The sequence below is a fragment of the Calypte anna genome, chromosome 12 (assembly GCF_003957555.1).
Source record: "Calypte anna isolate BGI_N300 chromosome 12, bCalAnn1_v1.p, whole genome shotgun sequence".
In the NCBI taxonomy this organism is placed as follows: Eukaryota; Metazoa; Chordata; class Aves; order Apodiformes; family Trochilidae; genus Calypte; species Calypte anna.
Window position 1 is genome coordinate 13,856,657 of NC_044258.1, and position 20,686 is coordinate 13,877,342.

A 20,686-nucleotide genomic window follows, 5' to 3' on the forward strand; every position below is an offset into this window, starting at 1 on the left:
ATATGTGGTGTGAAAGCATTGAAGTGTGAAAGGAAGACGAGAGGTTGGGAGAAGAGGGTGCTGCTCACCCCTTTTATGTACAGCATGGATTGGTGTCAGGCTGGTGTGTCCATGTGAGCACCATCCCAGTTATTACCAGTGATATATGTGGTCTCCTGTATAATTCCTATGCATTAGCCATGATGCAGAGTGAGCATGCAGGAGAGCATCCCTCACTAATGTAGTTATAAAAGATCCTAGACTGCTGTAGATCCAGTGCTACAGGTTACTGCTGGGGGGTCGAGTTGTTGCTGGGTTTTTTTCATCTGTAGTTTCTGTGCTGCAGGACAACTGTGCAAGGGATGATTATCGAGGTTTTTCTGAGCCAGTGGTTTTCTTTCCAGGGGTCAAAGAAAGGCAATGAAAGTAAATCAGAGTCTAGTCTGGTCCCTTTCTTTATGTCTTTGTACAGAGGTAGACATTTGTATGTATGGCTGATGGCTTTAACTGATAATGCTGATGGCATAGCCCCCCCCAAAATAATTCTGTGGCTGAGATGGCGGCTTGCCCAGAGCAGTCCTTGTATCTGATGTCTTACCTCTCATGAATCTAAATCAGAAAATCTTTGAGTTCATAGGGTGGAGATGAGGGTGTGAACCTGGGAACCCTTTTGCAGTATAATTTTAGTAGCTTTCAGACCTATCTCCTACATCTGAGATTCACTGAAAAGCAAACTAATCCATCTGAGGACCCAGTGAGTCTGAAACGAGCAAAATGGCCCCAGATTGATTAAGATTAAACCCTCCCTTTGTTTTAAGTTCAGGTGTGCTTATATCAGAGTTCCCTGAACAAAACCAGCAAAGAAGCTGGGATGTGCTTTTATGTAGATTAAACTCTACTGGAGGTAGATGAGAGACAAGAATGCCAATCACCATCTTATTATATGCCGAAAACTGAAATATGTGTTATTTAAGATTGCTTAAATCTGTTCACGACACCTTTGAACAGGGAGTTATCAGAGACTTGCAAGGTGGAACAGGATTTTTTCCTGTGAGCTTAGGGTGTTTGCAAATGTTTCACAGCTCTGCCAGCCCTGAGAAACCAAAGAAAAGCTCCCTGGATGATACCATCAGAAAAATATTTAGCTACCATTTGTAACAGTACCACTTCTGCGCATCAAAACTGCATTGTAATACAGTTATTATTGAGAGTAAAGACACTTTCTGAAAGAAGGTATTGGTTTTCCAACATGTGTACTGTATCAAATGAAGCCTAACTGGAGATTTGGCAAACTGTCCTTTGTGAATTAAGTAAAATGATGTACCATGCTAGAAAGTAGCTTGGTTATTAGAAAACTCAGTCTTGCTCCTGGTAAAATGGATTTTTTCAGTGTAAAATTCACCTTTACTTGGTGGAAGAATATTGCTAAAACAGATTAACTTAGGATCTCAGTGTATTTTATAGTGTGTCTTGTTATTTTAAGGCTGTCAATATATTAGCTGATCTGTAAGCTTCACTTAAATTACTGCTTTCTGGGTTTTTGAAGAAATAGGATCATGTTAGGCAGAAATCAGGATGATTGAGTTAAATCAGCCCTTTTGATATTTATTTTCCTCAGGATCATGCTACCAGATCAATATTTAAAAACAACTATGTGAGTAAGCACTTATTAGCAAACAAAATTCCATAACCCTAACAGCTATGCTAGTAATTTTTGTCTGTGTATTTTATCTGTGCTTTGTATTGCATTATGCACATGTCTATGTATTAGAAGCAGTCAATGTAAAATTATTTCTTCCTCCTTCCCCCTGCCTACCTTGCCACGTGGCAAACCTTCTTTTATCATATCTAGATCCTATAAAAGTATCTAACATAATTTGAAATGCTCTTGTGTGAAACATGATTAGACTACATCAATCATTTTTCAAAGATTTTTCTTTTTCTCTTGTTCATTTTGTATTCCAAACTGCTAAAAACACGTGCTTTTAGATCCTGCTGCATTTCATGGAAGACATGAGCAGAGAGTTCTCCATCTTGGGTGACTGGGTCTTATCAAGTACTCTCCCAAAGTGCATACTGGTCAAATTAAACTTTAGGTTAATGTTTTGGAATGCTCTCTGCTTGCCAACTCATTACCAGTGATATGGCTAAGCAAACCGTTGCCTTCTGCTATTCCAGATTTCTACAGAGATTTATGATACTTCAGCTAATAAGCTTACTTTCTCTAATAGCACACAGCCCACCCCACCTTATGGCTAAAGTTGTCTCATCTCATGACTTGGGCAGAGAGTTAAAGGCAGGAAGTAAAGCTGGCTTTTAAACCTTTCTAGGTTGAGCTGTTTGATGGTCCCTGTTTTGTGGATGGGAACATCCATCATTTTTAAGTCTGAACGTGCTCATTATCTAGATCTGCTCTGTACTACCCCTCAGGTGGATGCTGAGACCTCTCTGTGGACAGATGGTCACGAGAGAGAGAGGTGATGTCCAAGCAGGTGTGCTGCACCTTGGTGTGCTGCAGAGCCATATGAGCACTTGGATTTTAGAGTAACTTGGTCTGTGCATGCAGTACAGCTGGCCGCTCCCACACCTGCCTAATAGAGCTGCTGAAAGGCTGTATAAATTCATGATGAGCTACAGAGATCATCTCTGTCAGCTGTTCTTGTGTCAAAGTGATTTTTTTTTTAAATGCTGCATTTATGTCCTAAGTGCCCATCCTACAGCTTTTACCCTTTACCTTTAGCTACCTTTACTCTCTTTCTTCCTTCATTACTGCTTCCATTGCATCTGAGGCATAAAAACCATGTCTTGCCCCTAAACATAGAATTATTTTTTTTTTTATAGCTTACCGTACTATATACTAAAAATGCTCGCTGCAACCCATTAAATCTGAGTGTAGACAGAGCTGCAATTCCAGTTGTGTTCTACCAAAGTGCTGGGGTTACAGGCCAGTCTGCAGAGAGCGTGGGATGTCAAACACTGGTGCTGGCTGCCATCGGTGCAATGCTGCTCATACACATGGTATAGTTGGGCTGGAATTCAAACTGTGTTGGCTCTCAGGCATTTTGGGGACAATTGCCTGTGCAGTCTGGCAGTGAATGTGTCCCTCTGCACCAGCCCCCTGAGAATCATCCCTACAGAGCATTGGTGGTCCAGCTAACTGGCTTCAGTGTTGATGATAGGATTTTAACCAGCATATATGATCTGTGGACCCCAGGAAAGAAACTGCTGGGATGTGAAAAAAAGGTGAAAAAGAAAGAAGTAAACACCTCAAGTGGTTAAGCATCTTGTCTAGGAGCAGAGGAGATGGAGGACTCTTCCTGAGTGTTCCTGTGTTGCATGCACATGCAGGAAATGTCTTCACTGCCCTGGGTCAGACTAGACTTGTTCAAAGAGAACCTTTTGTTCTTACCATGTTTTAAGTTTTGTTTTACATCATATTCACCTGCATTTTATCAGTTCTTTTCTAACTTTCTTGAGATTTTGAGATTCTAGTAATTTTGAAGTTATATCCTATGTAGGGGAGGGCTACCTGACCAGAGACAGTGACTGAAAACCCCCTCCACAGCTGGGTCATGCTCCACAGGAGCACCGGAAGGCTGTAAGAAGCCTGTGGAGTGGAGACATGAAGGGCAGAGCATCCTGAGGAGTTCTGTGCCTTTAAGACTATCACTCACAGTGATTGAATAGCATTCCCTTTTGCCATTGCTGAAATGCAGAACATCTTGAAACAAGCATACGTGTCATGTTAGTTTTTGTATTTCTTTGTATTTCAAGAGGAAGACACTGCTACCACTACTAAATGTTTCCCAGGCTTTTAATGCACTTGTATTCTAAGTGGGTTTTTTCTGCACTATAATTTCCCCATTTCCTCTAAACTAAGCCATGATACTTGTTGAAGTGTTTTTGCAAGGAACTGAATGAGTTGTTGGGTCATGCTAACTAAGTAAAAAATAAACAGCTTGACATAGGATCCTCACTGTTGTGTGTAGTGTTACATCAGGTGAAATGGTGGGGGTTGAGCTTTTGTTGCTACAGGAGCTTGAGTAGCTTAGAAGCTGAGAAGAAAATTGCAGGCCACATCCTGCCATTCTTAATTCAGTGGCTGAAGGAGACTGAGATGGGGACTGCCTCATCCCACCTGCTTCCCACAGCCCTCCTGGTATCCACCAGGATACCAGGATATCCACCCTGGCTCAGTGTCCTGGCTCTTGGAGTCCTTGCACTTCATGCCCACTGGCTATAGATTCCCTGGGAGTCCTGCAAGGGTGGGCACGGCACCCTTTCTGCTGGCATCCCAGCCAGAGCCTAGACACCACCCTCAGAAGCTAGGGCTACTTCTTTTCCTTGCCTTCAGGAAGGACATCCAGGTGGGGGTAGAAGGACTGAGGAGCTTTCTCAAGGGTGCAGGAGGTAGGGGATGGAGAGGAGGAGAGCTGAACAAGGGTGCTATAGGAGGTATGTGGAAGGGTTTGGGTAGAGAGGATGCTGCAGAGCTGGAGGAGACAGAAGCAGCTCACTGGGTGGGAAGAGAGAATGAGGAGGATGTGGCAGGTGGGTGATGGATGAGGGAGGCAACTCAGAAATGAGAGCGGAGGCAGAAGTGAGGAAACTCGGAGGATTAGCTGGTGCTTTCTGCCTTAGGTAGAATGTGCAGTGAACCGTGCAAGTTCATAGCATTTAACAAAGCTGCACACATCTGCAAGAACTTAAATGACACTAAAAATTTACAAAAGATACATAAAAATGGAAGAACTTTTTTGAAAGAGAATTGTAATACAAAAAGTGTATCGTAGTCAACAGACTTGCTTGCCCTCTCATAACAGAAAGCTGTTAATTAACACCACTGCTCTGACATTTGGTTCTTGTATTCCAAAGATGCCTGGAAGCCCATGGCTGCTAGGTGAGACATGGGGAATTTGCTGTAGCAAACCAACCTACTTAAAAATGAAGTATAAGGAACGGCAAGTCAAAATTTTTTGGATTTTGATGTTTCAAAGTAGGAGGTAAAAATTATGCCCTACAACAGTCTTGTTTTCACTGGATTTCTGATTTAATTGTGAACTGAGGTGTGGTTGTCATTGGGGAAGTGACTGTGTAACTTAATTGACATTTCTGCATCCTTTATGGTCGTGACTCATAGGTGCTGCTTGGAGTCAGCTCAGACTGGCATGCTGGGAGGAGCCACTGCTGCTGTGGGGAAGTGAGCCAGGGCAATGCTAGGAGGGGAAAAAAAATGAGGACTTTTAATGCAGAATGAATGAAAGATGTTGGGAAGCTGAGATGACTCCTCTTCATTTTAAAGGGGTGATTGTCGTTGCTTTGTGTTGGCTGGAAATCTCTGCTGCTTCCTGGGCAAGCTAAGCTGGAGCAATTAGATTACAAACACTTGCAAACTGCTGTGGTTCCTGACTCCCTTCTGGACTGTTCCCTTCCACCTTTTGTGTTTTGCTCAGCAATTTCTCTTTTCTTGTTTAGCAACCAGATTTAATTGTTTTATATTCTTTTTAAAAAAAAACTGAAGACATTTCTTTTCTCAGTTGCACACACTTGTACCAAATTCAAACTCGGAACAGAAGAAAATAAAATCTAACTTTCATTCTTGGTTTCACAGTTTTGAGTTTAGCCTCTCAAAATGTGTGAAGCTGTATATCAAAGAGTGGGTGCTGTGGGATGATCTGGCTGTAGTACTCACTTTTCATTTCACCATTTCATTTTCCTCCCTACTTAGGTCAGAATGGTAAACACTCCTGTAAGTTGGGCATATTTTTGAAAATCTAAAAGAGACAAGAGACCCAACTCTTTTTTCTTTTCTTTTTTTTTTTTTTTTTAACTCAGATGGTGAGAACACTTCGTAACTGATGGAAGTTTCTATAAAATAGCCTCCATCCTGATAAAATGTTACCCCCTGGTGTGCCATTTTTCCAGCTGAACTACTGGTAGGATTGAGAGATCTTGCACACTGCTGCTTAAATAAGTAGACTACATGCTCTATGAGGAAATCATATTATTTTCTCAAAGGAGAACAAGTAGGCTCAGTGCACCAAAATTGCTTTAAATAAACTTGCAGCTACTCTAGCTTTTTTTTCTTTCTTTTTTTTTTTTTTTGTGCAGCTGCAGATGGTACAGTCTATCAATCAAGCTTTCCCAGCTTTGAGAATCTGCCACAGAAGCTGTCTCTCCTCTGCTTTGCAATTACATTTTGTCCTTTACAGAGCTTTGTATCTCAGATATTTTATTGCTGCTAATCAGATTGTGCTTTTGGGCTGCAGATAGCTTTTGTTTTTCCTCAGATATATGCTTATTAAGATCTTCCAATAATTTGTTAATTGAACGTGCTATTCACTTGCAGTAAATTAGCTGCATCGTGCTTTCAAAGTGCAGGAATACTTAAGGGAAATTAATGCCTGCCTATCAGTGGAGTGAGTCAAAGTTTGGGCAAAAGCATGGCTTACAAAAAGAAAGCAAGCTACATTGTTGGCTGTTTCTTATCATCCTGCTGGTTGCAAATCTTGTGATAGTGAATGGAGATAATGCTGCAGGGGGGAGGCTGCAGAGTCTTCCTCAGCTGATCAGTCAAGCTGTCAGCATCTGTACAATACCTGATCAATGTTTCTGTCCACTAACAAAGAAACAGTGTGCACAAACACAACGTGCTCTGGGCTGAGTTATAAAGTAGTACTGAACTCTACTTTTGAGTTTCATGCTCTTGCTATTTTTGAGGCAGTCTTTGATACCAGTGTGCATCCCTGCAATGTGCTGATGCCCATTCTGTTGTATGTTCTTCTGGAGTAGCATGTGCTGCCTCTTTGCTCTGTTTATGACACTGATATTTCAGCCAAACTTTTGCTTAATATTGACTATTTGTGCTTCTTGTATTTTTGAGCATCTTTACTGGACATAACAAAAGTGGAAGTTGCTGATCTATAACCTGGTTTGTCCCAGAATGCCTGTAAGTAACTCAGGTCCAGAGGCAGCCTGTATGAAGCAGGGAAGGAGAGGAGCTAATGCTGAGAGGAGCTGTGGTTGCAAGCAGCTGCATTGCACTCAACCAAAGATGAGGGGCAGCCAGAACTCCTGACCCCAAAGTCAGTTCAATAGCTTTTAAAACCACTTTGGACTTAAAAATTGCTCCTTCCTCTTTGGCACTGCTAGTTAATATCTCACTGTAGATACCCTCCAAAGCTGTGATGAAATATGAAGTTAATACATCACTAGCAAGCTTTCAGTCAGAATGATATATTATTCAAAGTTGAATTAGCTAGAAGGATCAATGCACACCCATTACTCTATTTAAAATAATCATTGGAAGACTCATTAGTTTTTTTCCCCCCCCTCTTTTCAAACAACATAGTGAGTGAGACATCTCGGAACATCCCCTCCCACAGCCTGTGCCCCTCTGTGTCTACTTTCATTCTTTGCAGGATTATTAACACCTGAAGGCCAAACCCCAGATTTAACTCAACAGAATTTGCCTTCAAATCACTGAACCTGAAACCAGTTGCCTCAGGCAAAGGCGAACTCGGCTCTAATGCACGTTTTTAAAAAATCAAAAGGTCACAGCAGTATCTGTGTGAAATAGTGCATGTACCAGCATAAGGTTCAGTGTCACATCTTGCCTGGGCACCTCTTATTCTCTGTGATTTTACACATGAGCAGCAACTTGAAGCATTAAGGGGTCTGTTTCCGTTTTGTGTTTTCCCTTCCAGATTTATTCTGCAGGATACTTACTTTGTGCAGTCCATTCATTACATGGCAAGTGCTCTCTGTCTCCTAGCTCACCTCTGGCAGGCTGCAGGCTTTTGGCCAGGTTTGTCCTTTTGCATCGACTCGTAAGGGAGATGTGCAATTATAGCATATATGGGGGAGATGGAAGAAAATATCATCTGTGGAGGAGCAGGAATATATCATTCTTGGATCATTTAGTGCTTCTGAAGGTGAAAAACTTAAATATCAAATCTAGCTTATCATGCTGGGAGCTCTGTAGGCATTTTCTTGCCTTTGTAGGAGCTCACTGTGCTGTAGTGTTGACCAGTATCCTTTCTCACCCATCAATTCTCCTGAAAAGGTACAAATAAATATTTCCTCCTGCATTTCAAAGGAAAGCACATGTAAACTTTTCATATCTGTTCATCCACATCACAAATATGGCTGAAACCTTTCACTTCCTTTTATTCAGAAATGTTTAAGAAATGTGATATTTATCCACAACCAACTTTTACAGTGTGGACTTCAAAAGGGAAAGAAAAGGTGAGACAATGACTTTGTGCAGAGCAAAAGGGCGCATAGCACAAAGCCAGGATGTGTATCCTTTTTCTGTGCTGCAGACCACTGCAGGATTTAAAGCATCATGCTTCAGAAGGGCTAGGAGTAGGACCTACCCAAGTTGTAAGCTAGCTATGAAATAATTTGGCCCCAAAGACATGAATGTGAAGGGTTTTGCAAGCAATATGCCAGTACTTCCCCTTTGCTGAGGAAAGTATGGGTGTTTTGACTGTGATTATATTGAATGCTTTGAAATGCTGTTGCTCTGATGTTAAAACACATATTGTATGGCAGCATAATGTTTGCATTAATGGGGTTCTTCTCATTTATGTTCTAAAACAGTGGAAATCAGGTCCTTTCCCATAGCAATTGAGGGCTGGCATTTATCCAACACTACGGACCTCATAAGCAAATACATTTTTAACCATGTTGATTGTCCTGAAACCCTACAGGACAATCCAATCTCTGCAGCCTAGTTGGTTCATGATAGTTTCCTTTTTCTTCTTAGTGGTTTGTACAGGGTGTTTGGAGACTCGAGTATTTTGGCTGGCGAGCTGCAGCTCTTAACTGCAGGCTGAACAGGAGCTGAAGGCAGGCGGTTGGGGTAATATTACCCCTGACTTTCACTGCTGTAATTGAAAGTAGAATTTGACACATCGGCATCTCTCTGTGTCAGCCATTGTCACTGGCTTCAGCTGCCACGGTTAAGTATGCAGTCATTCATCCTTGGCAGACACCGTCCTTTGCAGCACAAGAGGATGGTCTCTGGATGTTAATGCCATGGCACTCTGGGAGCAGCTGGCTATATCAAATTCAAGGCATGCAGATTGTCTTGGCCATTTTACTCAGCAGATGGGTAAGGCTTGATAGATTGAAGATTTAGTTTCCAAGTCAAGGGCCAAATGTTGCAGTGGGAGAGAAAAGTAAATTATATCACTATTCGGAGGCGAAAGGCTCAGGTACTGTGTCACAAAATTGTTGCCATTCATTTTCCTCTGACTTGCACAAAATTCATGTCATTTTGCCTTTCAATACAGCCGACTATGGCATTCTCCTTCATTTTGAGATGCTTTGCAGTACAGCCTGTGAGCCCATTTAATGAGCTTGAAAGCAGTTGCTGCAAATTTATGACAGTTTAATAAGTCTAAATGCCAGATAGTTTTTTAAGGTAAAATGAGAGAGAAATTTGTACTTTGGATCACTACAAATAGGTGTTTTTTCTCCTGTTCTTTTCCCCCACACCCTTTTCTCCGATATAACAGTTTTATTTAAACATTTATTTAAAAGCAATGTGTATTCCTTAGTCCTGAGCTGTTCAAGCTATTAATATTCACCTACTTCTCACAAGGTGACTGGTGCCAGGGATCATTAGCCAGCTTTGTGGTGCTTTCCCCAGCCCTTGCTGGCTGGTGGGAGGATAACCTGGCTTTTAGAGAGGCTGCCCAGAGCAAAGGGAAAAGGGGGGCAGGAATCACAGAGGTTTTGCTGTGTGGCCTCTCTAACTGCCTCAGTGTTTATTTGGGGGTTCCCTGGTTTTTACCTGAGACTTTTTTTTTCCTGCTTTATAGAACTGTTACCAGCAGGAAGACAGGTCATGTTTTACCTGTATGACTTGAGCATATGGTTTGAAATATATAGTATGTGGTATAAATTGTAATGCTTTACAACTCTGCTGCTTTTTGTAAAATTGGAGACATGAGGAGGTTCTGGATTTTTCCTATAAAATAATCAGATGAACACAGAGCTTCAGGTAGTTAGTGTACAATGAATGATTGAGAACAAGAACTGGTTGGAGTTTTTTAACTGACTAGGACATGCTGAGCTTAGTACTGCTGCAACACAGGGGCTTTCTGTAGAGTAGTACCTTGCCCAATAAAATCTATTTTTACATGCTGTGCCTTACTGCCTGTGCTAGTGTGATCTGCGTGGTGGTGTCTATCCTCTCATCACATTCCTGCTTTGCTTCTTCACTGGAACTTTCCTCTTTTCAGTATTAATAATATTATCCTGAGAAGGTGCTTAGCTCCCTGGCCTGCCTCCTACCCTGTCAGCTCTGAGAGTAAGGCTGTAGGAACAGTGCTTTCAAGCAAGGGGCAAGAGGTTGTTCTGCTGAATGATGTTAACGCTGTTGTCAATAGAGTTCATGACTGATCAACCTTGTTTTTCACTGAGGAATGAATCATTTCTCAGTCCCTGCATTAGATGTGGGACCTGTCTAGGGTAATGATTTCCACCATGACTTCCCTTGAAGAACATCTCTATTTTATGACTACCAAATGGGGTCACTTGTGTGATACCTGTTCCTACATTGCAAATGCTTGTTTTATTCATTGCATTAATGTCAAGCCATTCATTCCACTCAGAATGGCATGTGCACCAGGTATCAAAGTCACTCAAAGGGTATGATAAACAAAGAGATTTTGCTTCTTCATGTCATGTTCATCCCATATTTACCCTATGGTGAAAGCTCTGTTAGCACAGAAAACTGCTTAATGATATCTCAGTGTTTATTTTACCCCTGTGCTTAGCATGATAGTTACCTATTTATTTCTGCTGAAGAGGATTACAGGCATTTTTCAATTATAAATGTTGCACACAAGCATTATTTATCCTGGTTACTGCAGACCTGTAGAGTGTTAGTGGAGCAAAAAGCATCTTGTTCAGGAAACACGATTTGTATCAGTGATACTGTGGGTGTGTTAGAGCCATTTCAGGATGGTTTTCCATCTGTCCCATTAATACTTGCTGTGCTGAGCACCCATGACCAGCAGCATAGCAGGCTTGTGTTTTTATGTGAAATTCCTGTCCCTGGGAAATTTTCTTTTGTGATTATCTTCCTGAAGGAGGAGGGGTAAACTCACTGCTCTTCTCATAGGAAAAAAAAAAAGCTGTGCTCAGCTTCATCAGGCATGTGTTGGAGGAAGACTAAGTGCTGAGACACAGTTACAGATGTGTGGTCTAACTCTGCAGCCAAGGCATCATGAGACATGTGGCAGGTGAAGGTAGTCTGAAGAATTCATTGCTGCTTTCCTTCAGGATGTATACATAAGAGTAAAAAAACCAGTGCTGTAGTACAGATTATATAACAGAAAGATAAAACCAGTTTGTAGAAGGATTTAAGATCAAGCTTTGTGACATGGAATCATAAAAGAGGTCAGAAGGACACTTCTTATTCTAGAGACTTCTGTCCTGTTTCTTCCTTCTGGGTTTTTTTGTTTGTTTGGGGGTTTTTTTTCCTCCTTTCTTTAAAGTATCAGTTGTTCTTAGAGAGAGGATTCTTGTACAGGTGAACCTCTGATCTCAACCAGCATGGTAGCTTCAGGCCACTTAAACTAGAGGTGTGCAGCAGTGGGGATAGAACTTGACATTTTAGGTTCAGAAACCTCCTTTTGTCTATGAACGCAGGCAGGAAAAGGATACAGATAAGTGCAAAATGCAGCAGAGAGGGCTGTTGAGGTTTTTTCCCAAGAACTTGAAGAAAAAAAAAAAGATGTAAGAAAAGTTTTGTTCTGAACTGTTCCACAAAATGAGAAAACTTTTGGGCACTTTCTAATGGTCTTGCCAAGATCCTGAAATAGTTATAGTGAGGTGTGGGAGAAGAGTTTGTGAGAATAAAGAAAAAAGGGAAGAAGCATCTGAAAGGAAAATAAGCCTCTATCCTGTGCAGGTTGGAATTGACATCTCCACAAATGGTACTTGTTTGCATGTGATTTTTAAAGAAAGGTGAGATCTCACTTCTCATACCCTCAGAGAAAACAAAGTTACACATGCGTGGAGCATTTTGCTCTCCAGCCCCTAAAGAAAAAGCATAACTGTTGGTTTTAAGGTATTGGAGAACACGGCCCATTTGCAGAAGGTCCTATCAAAAAAACTGGGTAGCTGGATCCAAGTAAACATCCCACCTCGGCAGAATAAAAGGGTGATGCTAAGGCTGAGGTTAACAATTGATCTACTTTGACACAAAATCCCAACAGTAAGAGTTTTAACCTGTAGGATTCTTGCCATCTATTTCCTTTCTTCAAACAGATTGCAGGTGTCACCAGAAAAAAAATTAAAAAGGCAAACAAAAAAAGCTCTTTGCAACTTCAGGTTAGGCAGCAATAAATGAAACATTGCTCAAGTCCAAGTTTTTCTTGCAGTTTTGTCCTAGATTGTTGGTAGTTTTTAAAATTATTTTCTTTTTAGTGCCATAGCTTGGAGAAAGCTAAATAAATGGTAGAGATGCAGGAATGTGTCTTGCAACAGCTCTACATTTTTAGTGTTTACTGTTGATTTGCCACAAGCCAGACAGAACCTACAAAGTGGGTCATTGGGTTCAGTGTACTGTGATTATTATTTATACAAAATCCAAAGTGTACAGAGCACCCCTTTGGGCATATAAAAGTTCATGCTTCAAAGAATTTACAGCCTTCAAGGCTAATAATGTTATTGCCAGTAACATCTAAGCTGTATATATTTCAAAGCTGCTGTTGCTAGCTCATAACTTTATTGGGTATCTTGACCTACCTGATTGTTGCAAGCTCTGGAGGTCTGTGATGAGAAAAGATCTTCAGTTTCCATCTAAAACACCAAACCAAAACAAGCGATTTTGACTCTAGACAGAAGCATGAAAATGTATCCTGAGCACAGCAGAGTAGCACAGAGGCCAAATAAGCAGAAAAAAAGAAGGGTAGGATGTTGTGGGTTTTTTTTCAGTGGGGCTGGCTAAGAAGGTAATGAGGTTCTAAGATTCTGAATTAGCCATGGGGAGGGAGGACAGGAAGAGATGTGCTTGTGAAAATTGGGCTGTGGATTCCAGGTTTCTTGTCAGGCCATTAAAATCTGGGAATGTTTTTACAATAATGTATTTTTTGGATGTGCTATGGTCAGTAATCTCCTTTTCCTGAGTGCTCTCCAACCTGGCTCTAAGCTTCACATGACTGTGTGAAGGTTCTCAGGGATTTCTTCATTTGTTTCCATTCCTTTCCTCACATGTTAATAGACAGCTATGAAGTGATTAAATTCTGGTTTTCCTCCTGACACTGAGATCATGGTCAAGCAGCAAAGTTCAGAGGAGCTTTTCTGCATTCATTGTGTTTGCCCTTTGGGAGCAGTCTGTCTAAAAATGATCAACACTGATCAGTCTTCTGATACTGTCTGCTGGCAAGGAAAAACATATTATGTGAGTGAGGTACATGCCAGTATATATTTCCCAAAAGTAAATTGGCAAGTATCTTAAATAATGGAATGTGTCCACAGAAATTGTAAGTTATTCCTTCAATACCTTTGAAGAGGCAAAAGGTTTTAAAAAAATGCATTATTGGTTGTAAATTCCTTGGGTGTGTTACAAATGACTGAAGTGATGGCTTTAATTTGGAAGTTGAGGAGCTCAGCTGGGTTAATCCTTCCTGCTGCCTTCCCCTCCTCTCTCTGGCACTGGGTCTCACCATTGTGGAGGACATTGGTAATTAATGCATGATAGAAAAAGTACTGCAGGATACCAGTTTTTGGTCTGGCAGTCCAAGCAATTGGCACTGTCAAAAATCAGAGGTTTCTTCTACATCCTCTCACAAAGCTTTTTTTCCTTTCCCCATGTGACACTAAATTAAATAAGTGTAAAAATATGCATAGCAAAGAGATGCCAAGGCCGAACTCTATTACAGCTGAAAGGGACCCATCTTCACTGAGTTTAAGTGGCAGCACCAGATTTACTCCCATATCAGTAAGGGATGGACTGATCTGATCTAATTTCTGTTCATTACCATGGTTTTCTTCTATGAAAGTAGAATTACAGTGAGAAAAATCAGCTCTCTGCTTTTGGGCTTTGCTGGGGTGATAATATGGCTAATGGTTTAATGACTTCAGAGGACACTTTCTTTTGATTTAACCTTCCTTACTTTATTTTATTACACTGTGTATCTTTGGCATTTGGTGGAGAGCCATTGTAAATGTGAGAACTAAGCAGCTTGTTAGATAACATCTTTTTTTTTTCTCTCTCTTTAGAAGATTAAACTGAGACTGTTCTGCCTGATGCCAGAATAGATGTAACCAATCCTTGTATCCTTTGTAGGTCACTCAGAGGGACAATCCAGCACTGGATCCCATTATCCATGGGTTGAAGGGCGTTGTACATCATGGTAAGTTACTGCTTCAACTTTTTTCTTCCTGGGAAGGGGAGAAGGGCTGGAATATTGTCCTGAAGGGATCAGGTCACCCCTAGAAGGACTCAGTGAACCTTCACATTCCTCTTTCACTGATGTTTAAGGGCATTACAGCCATTATTTGATTGGTAAAGATCAGAGTAATTTGTTACCTGAAAATGGTGTGGGGTTAACAGTAAACAATTTGTTTCTGTTCAGTCAGTGCTCTAGAATGCATAAGTTATCAATCAAAACCTACTACAATGTATCATTCATATTAGGACTTCGAAGGCAGTGTTGATGCTTCATTCCTGCTATTTATCTTCTGTTTGCTCTAAAAATACTCCTCGCTGAAGTTTCTATTTGTTTATAAATTATTTGTCTTTCAAATTTAGGGAGCTGATAATGAAACAGAAAATTAACTATCTATGAAAATTAATTAAACTTTGCAGCAGATGAACATCTTTCTAATGCTGACATAAATACGATCATTCAGCTGTTCTGATGCACATAAACCTATTATCCTTGAACTTACAGCAGGTACTGAAATAAATATTAATATGTTTTATACTTTTATAACCAATTTTTACTTAGGAATTTTCCTGAAACCTTATCATGGGTGATGCATCATTAGCAATGACATCAAGATGCTACAGTTCCCAAAGTACTCTTGTCAGGTTTTAATATAATGATTTGTAAAGTTTTAATAATCTCATTGTAATTCAAAAGGCATCTGCTGGAATGGTACTTGGTACTATAATAAATCTCTGTCCCATCGATAGTGCTGTGATAAAACATCTTTGCACCTTTTCTGAGGGTTGTCTTTAGACATTAGCTAGTGCTGTACAGCTTAACAAACATTTTTTTTCCTCTTAGCTGAAAACTTAAAACTAGTTGACAGTGTTAGATTAAAACAAATAGTGTTTTGCAGTGTTTTGAATTAATGCTCTAATTCCAGAATCATCTAGCATTGCAACTGGGAATACCAATAAATCCAAAGTAAGTGAAAAACAAGGGTCAAATGATAGCATACCATGAAGTCCTTCGTTTAGAGAATTTTCCATAGATTTTGCTATTTATAAATTGCTATTTCTGCTGCAAAATAAAAACAATACAATGAGCTAAAAAACTGTATTGTTTTCCACAAAAATAGACGTTATTATCTAAATCCCACTGGGTAACAAAACAGACTAGCAAAAATAAAGTGAGGACGACTTGGGCTGCAGTGATTTTTCTTGTGGCTGTGTGGCTAATTTGATGCCCAAGCCAAGCTGCCATTTAACTGGACCAAGATCTCTTTTTAGCTTTCTTTTCTGCCTACCTTCTATTTCAAGAGTCTACCCCCTACATTCACAGCAGTGTTTTAGCCTTTTCATTGTTTTTTATCTGCTCCCTCTGTTGTTCCTCACTGCTGCAGCTGAAATCACTGCTGGTGAATAACCACACCCGTGTCTCCTAAGAGTATTATTCCATACACAAAAATAATTGTTTGGGTCGGATGAGACACAGTCCCCAGGCTGTGATTCCCTGACCACATAATGGTTAGTCTGTCTTGGTGCTGCTTACCTGCAGCAAAATCTGGGTGGATAAAAGGCATTTATTTTTGTTATGCTCACAATGCACAGAAGGCTGCTAGTGTTTCAAGTAAAGGAAATCGCTTGATATATTTCAATAGCTTGTTTCCTTTTCAAAACATTAAGGAAGAAAAAGAGGAAAATCTTGCTTTCCTTCCTGTTTCAAAGGCCTTGATTAAAGACATTTTCTAAGGATCTTTTGGTGGTTAGAGTAAGGGAATTTCCTCCTTCAAAGTAGTTGTTCAAAGAAATTGTTCTCTTTAACTTAAATATTGATGGAATGCTTCAGTGAAAAATTCTCATATTGTATCTCTCTTGTAATGTTATTTTATAGAATAAAAGTAAAGATGTGAGCTTTTATTCCAGACGCTCATTTTTTTAATTGATGAAGTTTGCTTACACCTTAAATGAGCATATTTTTGTGAATTTATCTGAAGAACATTTTTCTGCCTTCCGTTTGGCTGCATTGGGCTGGGACCCTTAGGCAGCCCGGACTTTCTGGCTGAATTACAGTGGCAGACTCGTTTTTGTTTTTGATAGAGCAGTTGGAGAGATCACCAGCCCCTCATCTTTGCTTTGTTGTGCTGGTCACTCTTCCCTTGCACTCAATTTTCAAAGAGAAAATTAGAGACCCCCAGAGACACTCATCACCATCCTCATTTCTTCATTTGCCTTGGTGGTAATAGAAGGCCTGGTCCTATATGGGGACCCCACTCTCCACTGGGCTGTACAGGGCAACCATGCTAGGCTGTCCCCATAATGGTGACATGTCCAACGACCTTCAGAGAGGTGTTGGGGTAGCACTGATGTGTGGTGAGCTGGTTTTTAATTTTCCTTACATTTTTTCTGTGAAGTTCTTGTATTCTTACAGTGCCCTTCCAGGGGTAAGGGAACAATTTAAATGTCAGAAGGACTTTCTGTGGAAGTGAAAGCAATTTTTACTTGAGATTTCGTCAGGGATTTGAATTACTTACTAATTTGATGGAACATAAATAATTGTGCCCTTCACAGTGTCACCAGCTTAGTAACAATGACAGAGAAATGAACACATAAAAATCAATACAGGCTCAGTCACTACTTGCAGTTCACTTTGCTTCCTCATCTCTAGGCATAATTTTGTAGAATCTTAATGCTACATTAAGCTTAATTTTACATGAGCAACCATACGAAGTTTTTTATCTGGAAGGAAAACCAGTGATCTACCAAACCACCTGACAATGCTTGGATCAATGATAACGGGTTTGAGTTTGCATCTTCCTCCCCAGCGCTGCATTTCCATCACATCAGCACTCCCCAATTCCTGCACCCCCCCACCTGGCAGAGCATTGTCAAGGCCGAGGAACACCAAGGAGGCTCTTTCCAGAGCTGTCAGATGCCTGTTGCTGACTTGAAAATTGCTTTCGGTTTTATGCTCAGCCAAGGATTCGTCACACCCCCCGCCAGCGAGGTGCCTGCTATTCTCACTCCTGCTTCCCCCACCGCAGAGCACACGGCGAGCGCGCGGCTGCCACGGAGCCCAGGGGGACTGACAGCCAGGAGCCTGCAGCCAGCTCTGGGGAAGAGATGGAGCCACGGGCAGGCCTGATAGGAATTTTCTGATGCTGATTTGCCAGAGTCTTTCAGCTCTGACCGCTGGGGGGGTCTTTTTTAGCTCCTCTTCAAATGCTCTTGTCAACACAAAAGGTGATGAGAAAGGTCTCCAGCGATGCTGGTGCTGCTGGTGGGACGATGCATGTCCTTAGTTGCTGTTGGATCATTACGTAAAGTCATAAATTACACCACATGGGGGCCAGTCAAGGTGCTGCAAAACAGACTTCTCTGCCTCTATTTTGCTGTTGATGTGCTTGGCTGGGAGCCCTGCCCTGAGCCCCTCTCTGTTCCTTGTCCTTCCTCGTGATGCTGAGGAGCACGGGGCAGGATAGAATTGCTCTTGTGGAAGGACTGAGGAGGCTTCTGTGGCCTTAGAGAGAATGATTGTGCCCTTGTGGGAATAGGGGAGCGTGAAATACCAGGTTATGTCTTATGCAGTTGATTTGCATTAAAATGGCTACTAAAGCTTTTGTCTGCCACATGCTTCAGCAAGATCTCAGAGGAGCACCCAGCAGTATGGAGCTATCGCACTAGAACATTGCTTTTTCCCCACCTCTGCTGTCTTTGACTTGCCCTTTTTAGTACTGCTTTTAATACTGTTATGTATGTAAGCCTCTTAGAGATGCCTTTTTCTTGTTTTTACCAGCTTCCTGGAAGGCACTGAAAAGAGTCTCCTTCCCCTAATGCCAGTGCAGCCCAGTGCTGGAGGCTGGGCATCATTTGCCCTCTCCCAGCCTGGGCAGGGGTGCTCTGCACAGTCCTGTTTTACCATGTAGGCAAACGGTTGTCAAAGGGAGCATCAGCCCACAATACCCCCAGCCCCTGAAAAATCCCTCAGTTTGTTGGAAACCATGTTTTGTTACTGTGTCCTGTTCTCCATGGCTGTCACCAAGAATCTACATGGCTCAGCAGAAAATTATTAGCAGCACATAAATTACCACAGTAGAAAAGCCTCTATTAATGTCACAAAAAATGAGGCTCTTATTCCCTTCCTTGTCAAAAGTGAGTACTGAAAATCAAAGTGGAACCAGATCAAAAGCTTAGGTACAAAGTGAGTCAATGGCATCTGTTGCTTGTTTGTGAATGTGGGGTTGGGTGAGGGGAAGTGAGGAACCTTTGTTTAAAAGGGCATTTGGAAAAAAATCTGGCTTTTTTCTTCTGCGTTTGTATTAAAATGCCATAACTTAAGCTCAGCAGAGGAGCAGAGTCTGATCTTGGGTCTCCCTTGAGAGATGTTCAGGCCAGTTGGTGGTGACCACTGAGGTTTCTGGGACTACTGGGGAGAACATATCAAAATACAGCAGAAATAGAATTGCTTTAATAATGAAAAAGGATCAATAATAAATGTTGCACATCTCCCTGGTTGTGCTAGGCAAAAAGGTAGTGAATAACCTGTTAAAATAAATCAGCACTAAAAGGAAACAATCCAGACAGTGTTAGTTACCCTGTGGATCTATCACACCAGAAGGCATAATAACAAGAAAACACCATTAGCAGCATGACAGGTTTTTTCTTTGTTTTTAACTTTAACCATAACAACACCTGACAAGCTGTTTGTTTTCTTCACCAAATATCCAGGGGTTGTAGAGAAGAAAGGCGGGGGAGAGGGGTGAGGGTGAGATGTGATACCATGGGACCTCATCTTTTAAAGTAAAACTTTGAAGAAAGCAGCAGCCCAATTTGGAACAAGCAAGGCCGTCAAAGGGAGGGCAGCACCACGTGATAAACTGAGAAGGGAATGTGGAAAAGCATTTCTTTTTCCTCAGAGATGATCTGGATTTATTTTGTTTTCTGATCTGTCCTTCTGTTCACAGTCAGAGTAGCCATGTGAAAGGGGCCAGGACACGATTGCTGTGGAGCAAAAGGGAGGAGGAGAGAAGGGGAAACGAAGATGAGAGCAGAGGTGATAAGTTCACACCTTTATGTAGGGCAGCTCTGTGCATAGCTGCAGGGGTCTTGTATCATTTAAAAGAATGAATGATGGAAGTGTTGGAAATCTCTGGTCCTTCACCTGTCTGCTCTGCTGAAAGCAATGCTGGTCACGGCTGAGTAAAGACCAGAGAGTTGACATAGTATGAGTATATTGCACAGAAAACCTAATTCGAACTAACAGGAAGAAGATTGCAGTTGTTAACTGCCAAGAATTAAGGTTGATTCTGAATGGAAACAAAGCACCTGCAGGGGGAAGGAGCTGGGTGCTTTGCTGGTGGGTTTTGAGGATGTCTTCTGAAAGCAGAAGTCTAAGAACATTGTGGTGTGGCTCTGGCTCTGCTGGTGCAGACCTGAACAGCCCACGCTCCTCTGGCTGCTTCTGCCAGGCTCCTGGTTGCTCCAGGGATCCTCTCCTCCTCTGAACTCCTTGCCATAGTTTCTCTTTCCTCTTGTCACTGGTGTCCATTCTTAGTTTCTGTGTGCCTCGAGCCTTGTCTCCACACATATCTTTGCCTCACGTTAGGTTTTCCAAAACCTGGAGACATCTCATCCCAGTCTGGAAAGGCAACAGCCACTGCCAAGCTGTGCATCAGCAGTGCTTAAGCATTAAAGGTTCAGAATTTTAAGGCCTTGCCTCCTCAGCTAAACCTTTTCCTCCTAAGCAGTTTAAAGAGAGGAAATAAGAAAAATTAAGCCTTAGACCAGCACCTGGCATGGAAATCTTCAACTTCAGGGGTTTTTTTTGGGTTTGTTTGTTTTTTTTTTTTTAATAGGAGACTTGTCTCTTTTTTTTTTTTCTTTCCTTTTGTTTTTTTGTTTGTTTTTTTGTTTTTTGGGGGTTTTTTTTGTACCACTCTCTGATTTTCTTAGATTAAATTAGCCTGCAGGCCTGTGTTATTATCTCATTCCCTTCTTCCATGCCATGCTGTGCTTTCTCTGTCCTTACAGTTCCTTGCATTGTTCAGCAGAGAATCTGTTTTCACACAAAAAAAGGAGAGAAAAATAATTGCAGAATAAATGACAAAAACTACCCCAAGTACAGAGACTGTCAGAAACTGCTCTTCATGCTGGAATTACACAACAAGCACTCATCTGCTGATCTGTTCAGTTAAAGAATTATATAATATTTGTAATCTCATCTTCAAACTCACGACTGGGAGTCTGGTCCTTGGCCCTGGTGTGCAGCCTCCTTTATCTGGGGAGTTCTGGCTCAGTGGGAGTGGGGCACAG

The 20,686-nt window shown here is 41.4% G+C and overlaps 1 protein-coding gene across 1 annotated transcript in view; it reads left to right on the forward strand.

The window, feature by feature from the left end:
- PTPRG (protein tyrosine phosphatase receptor type G) overlaps positions 1–20,686 on the forward strand; it is a 392,351-nt gene that overhangs the window by 268,176 nt on the left and 103,489 nt on the right. Inside the window, 1 exon segment of the mRNA XM_030458295.1 lies at positions 14,291–14,357. Within this exon segment, the coding sequence (XP_030314155.1) occupies positions 14,291–14,357 (67 nt within the window).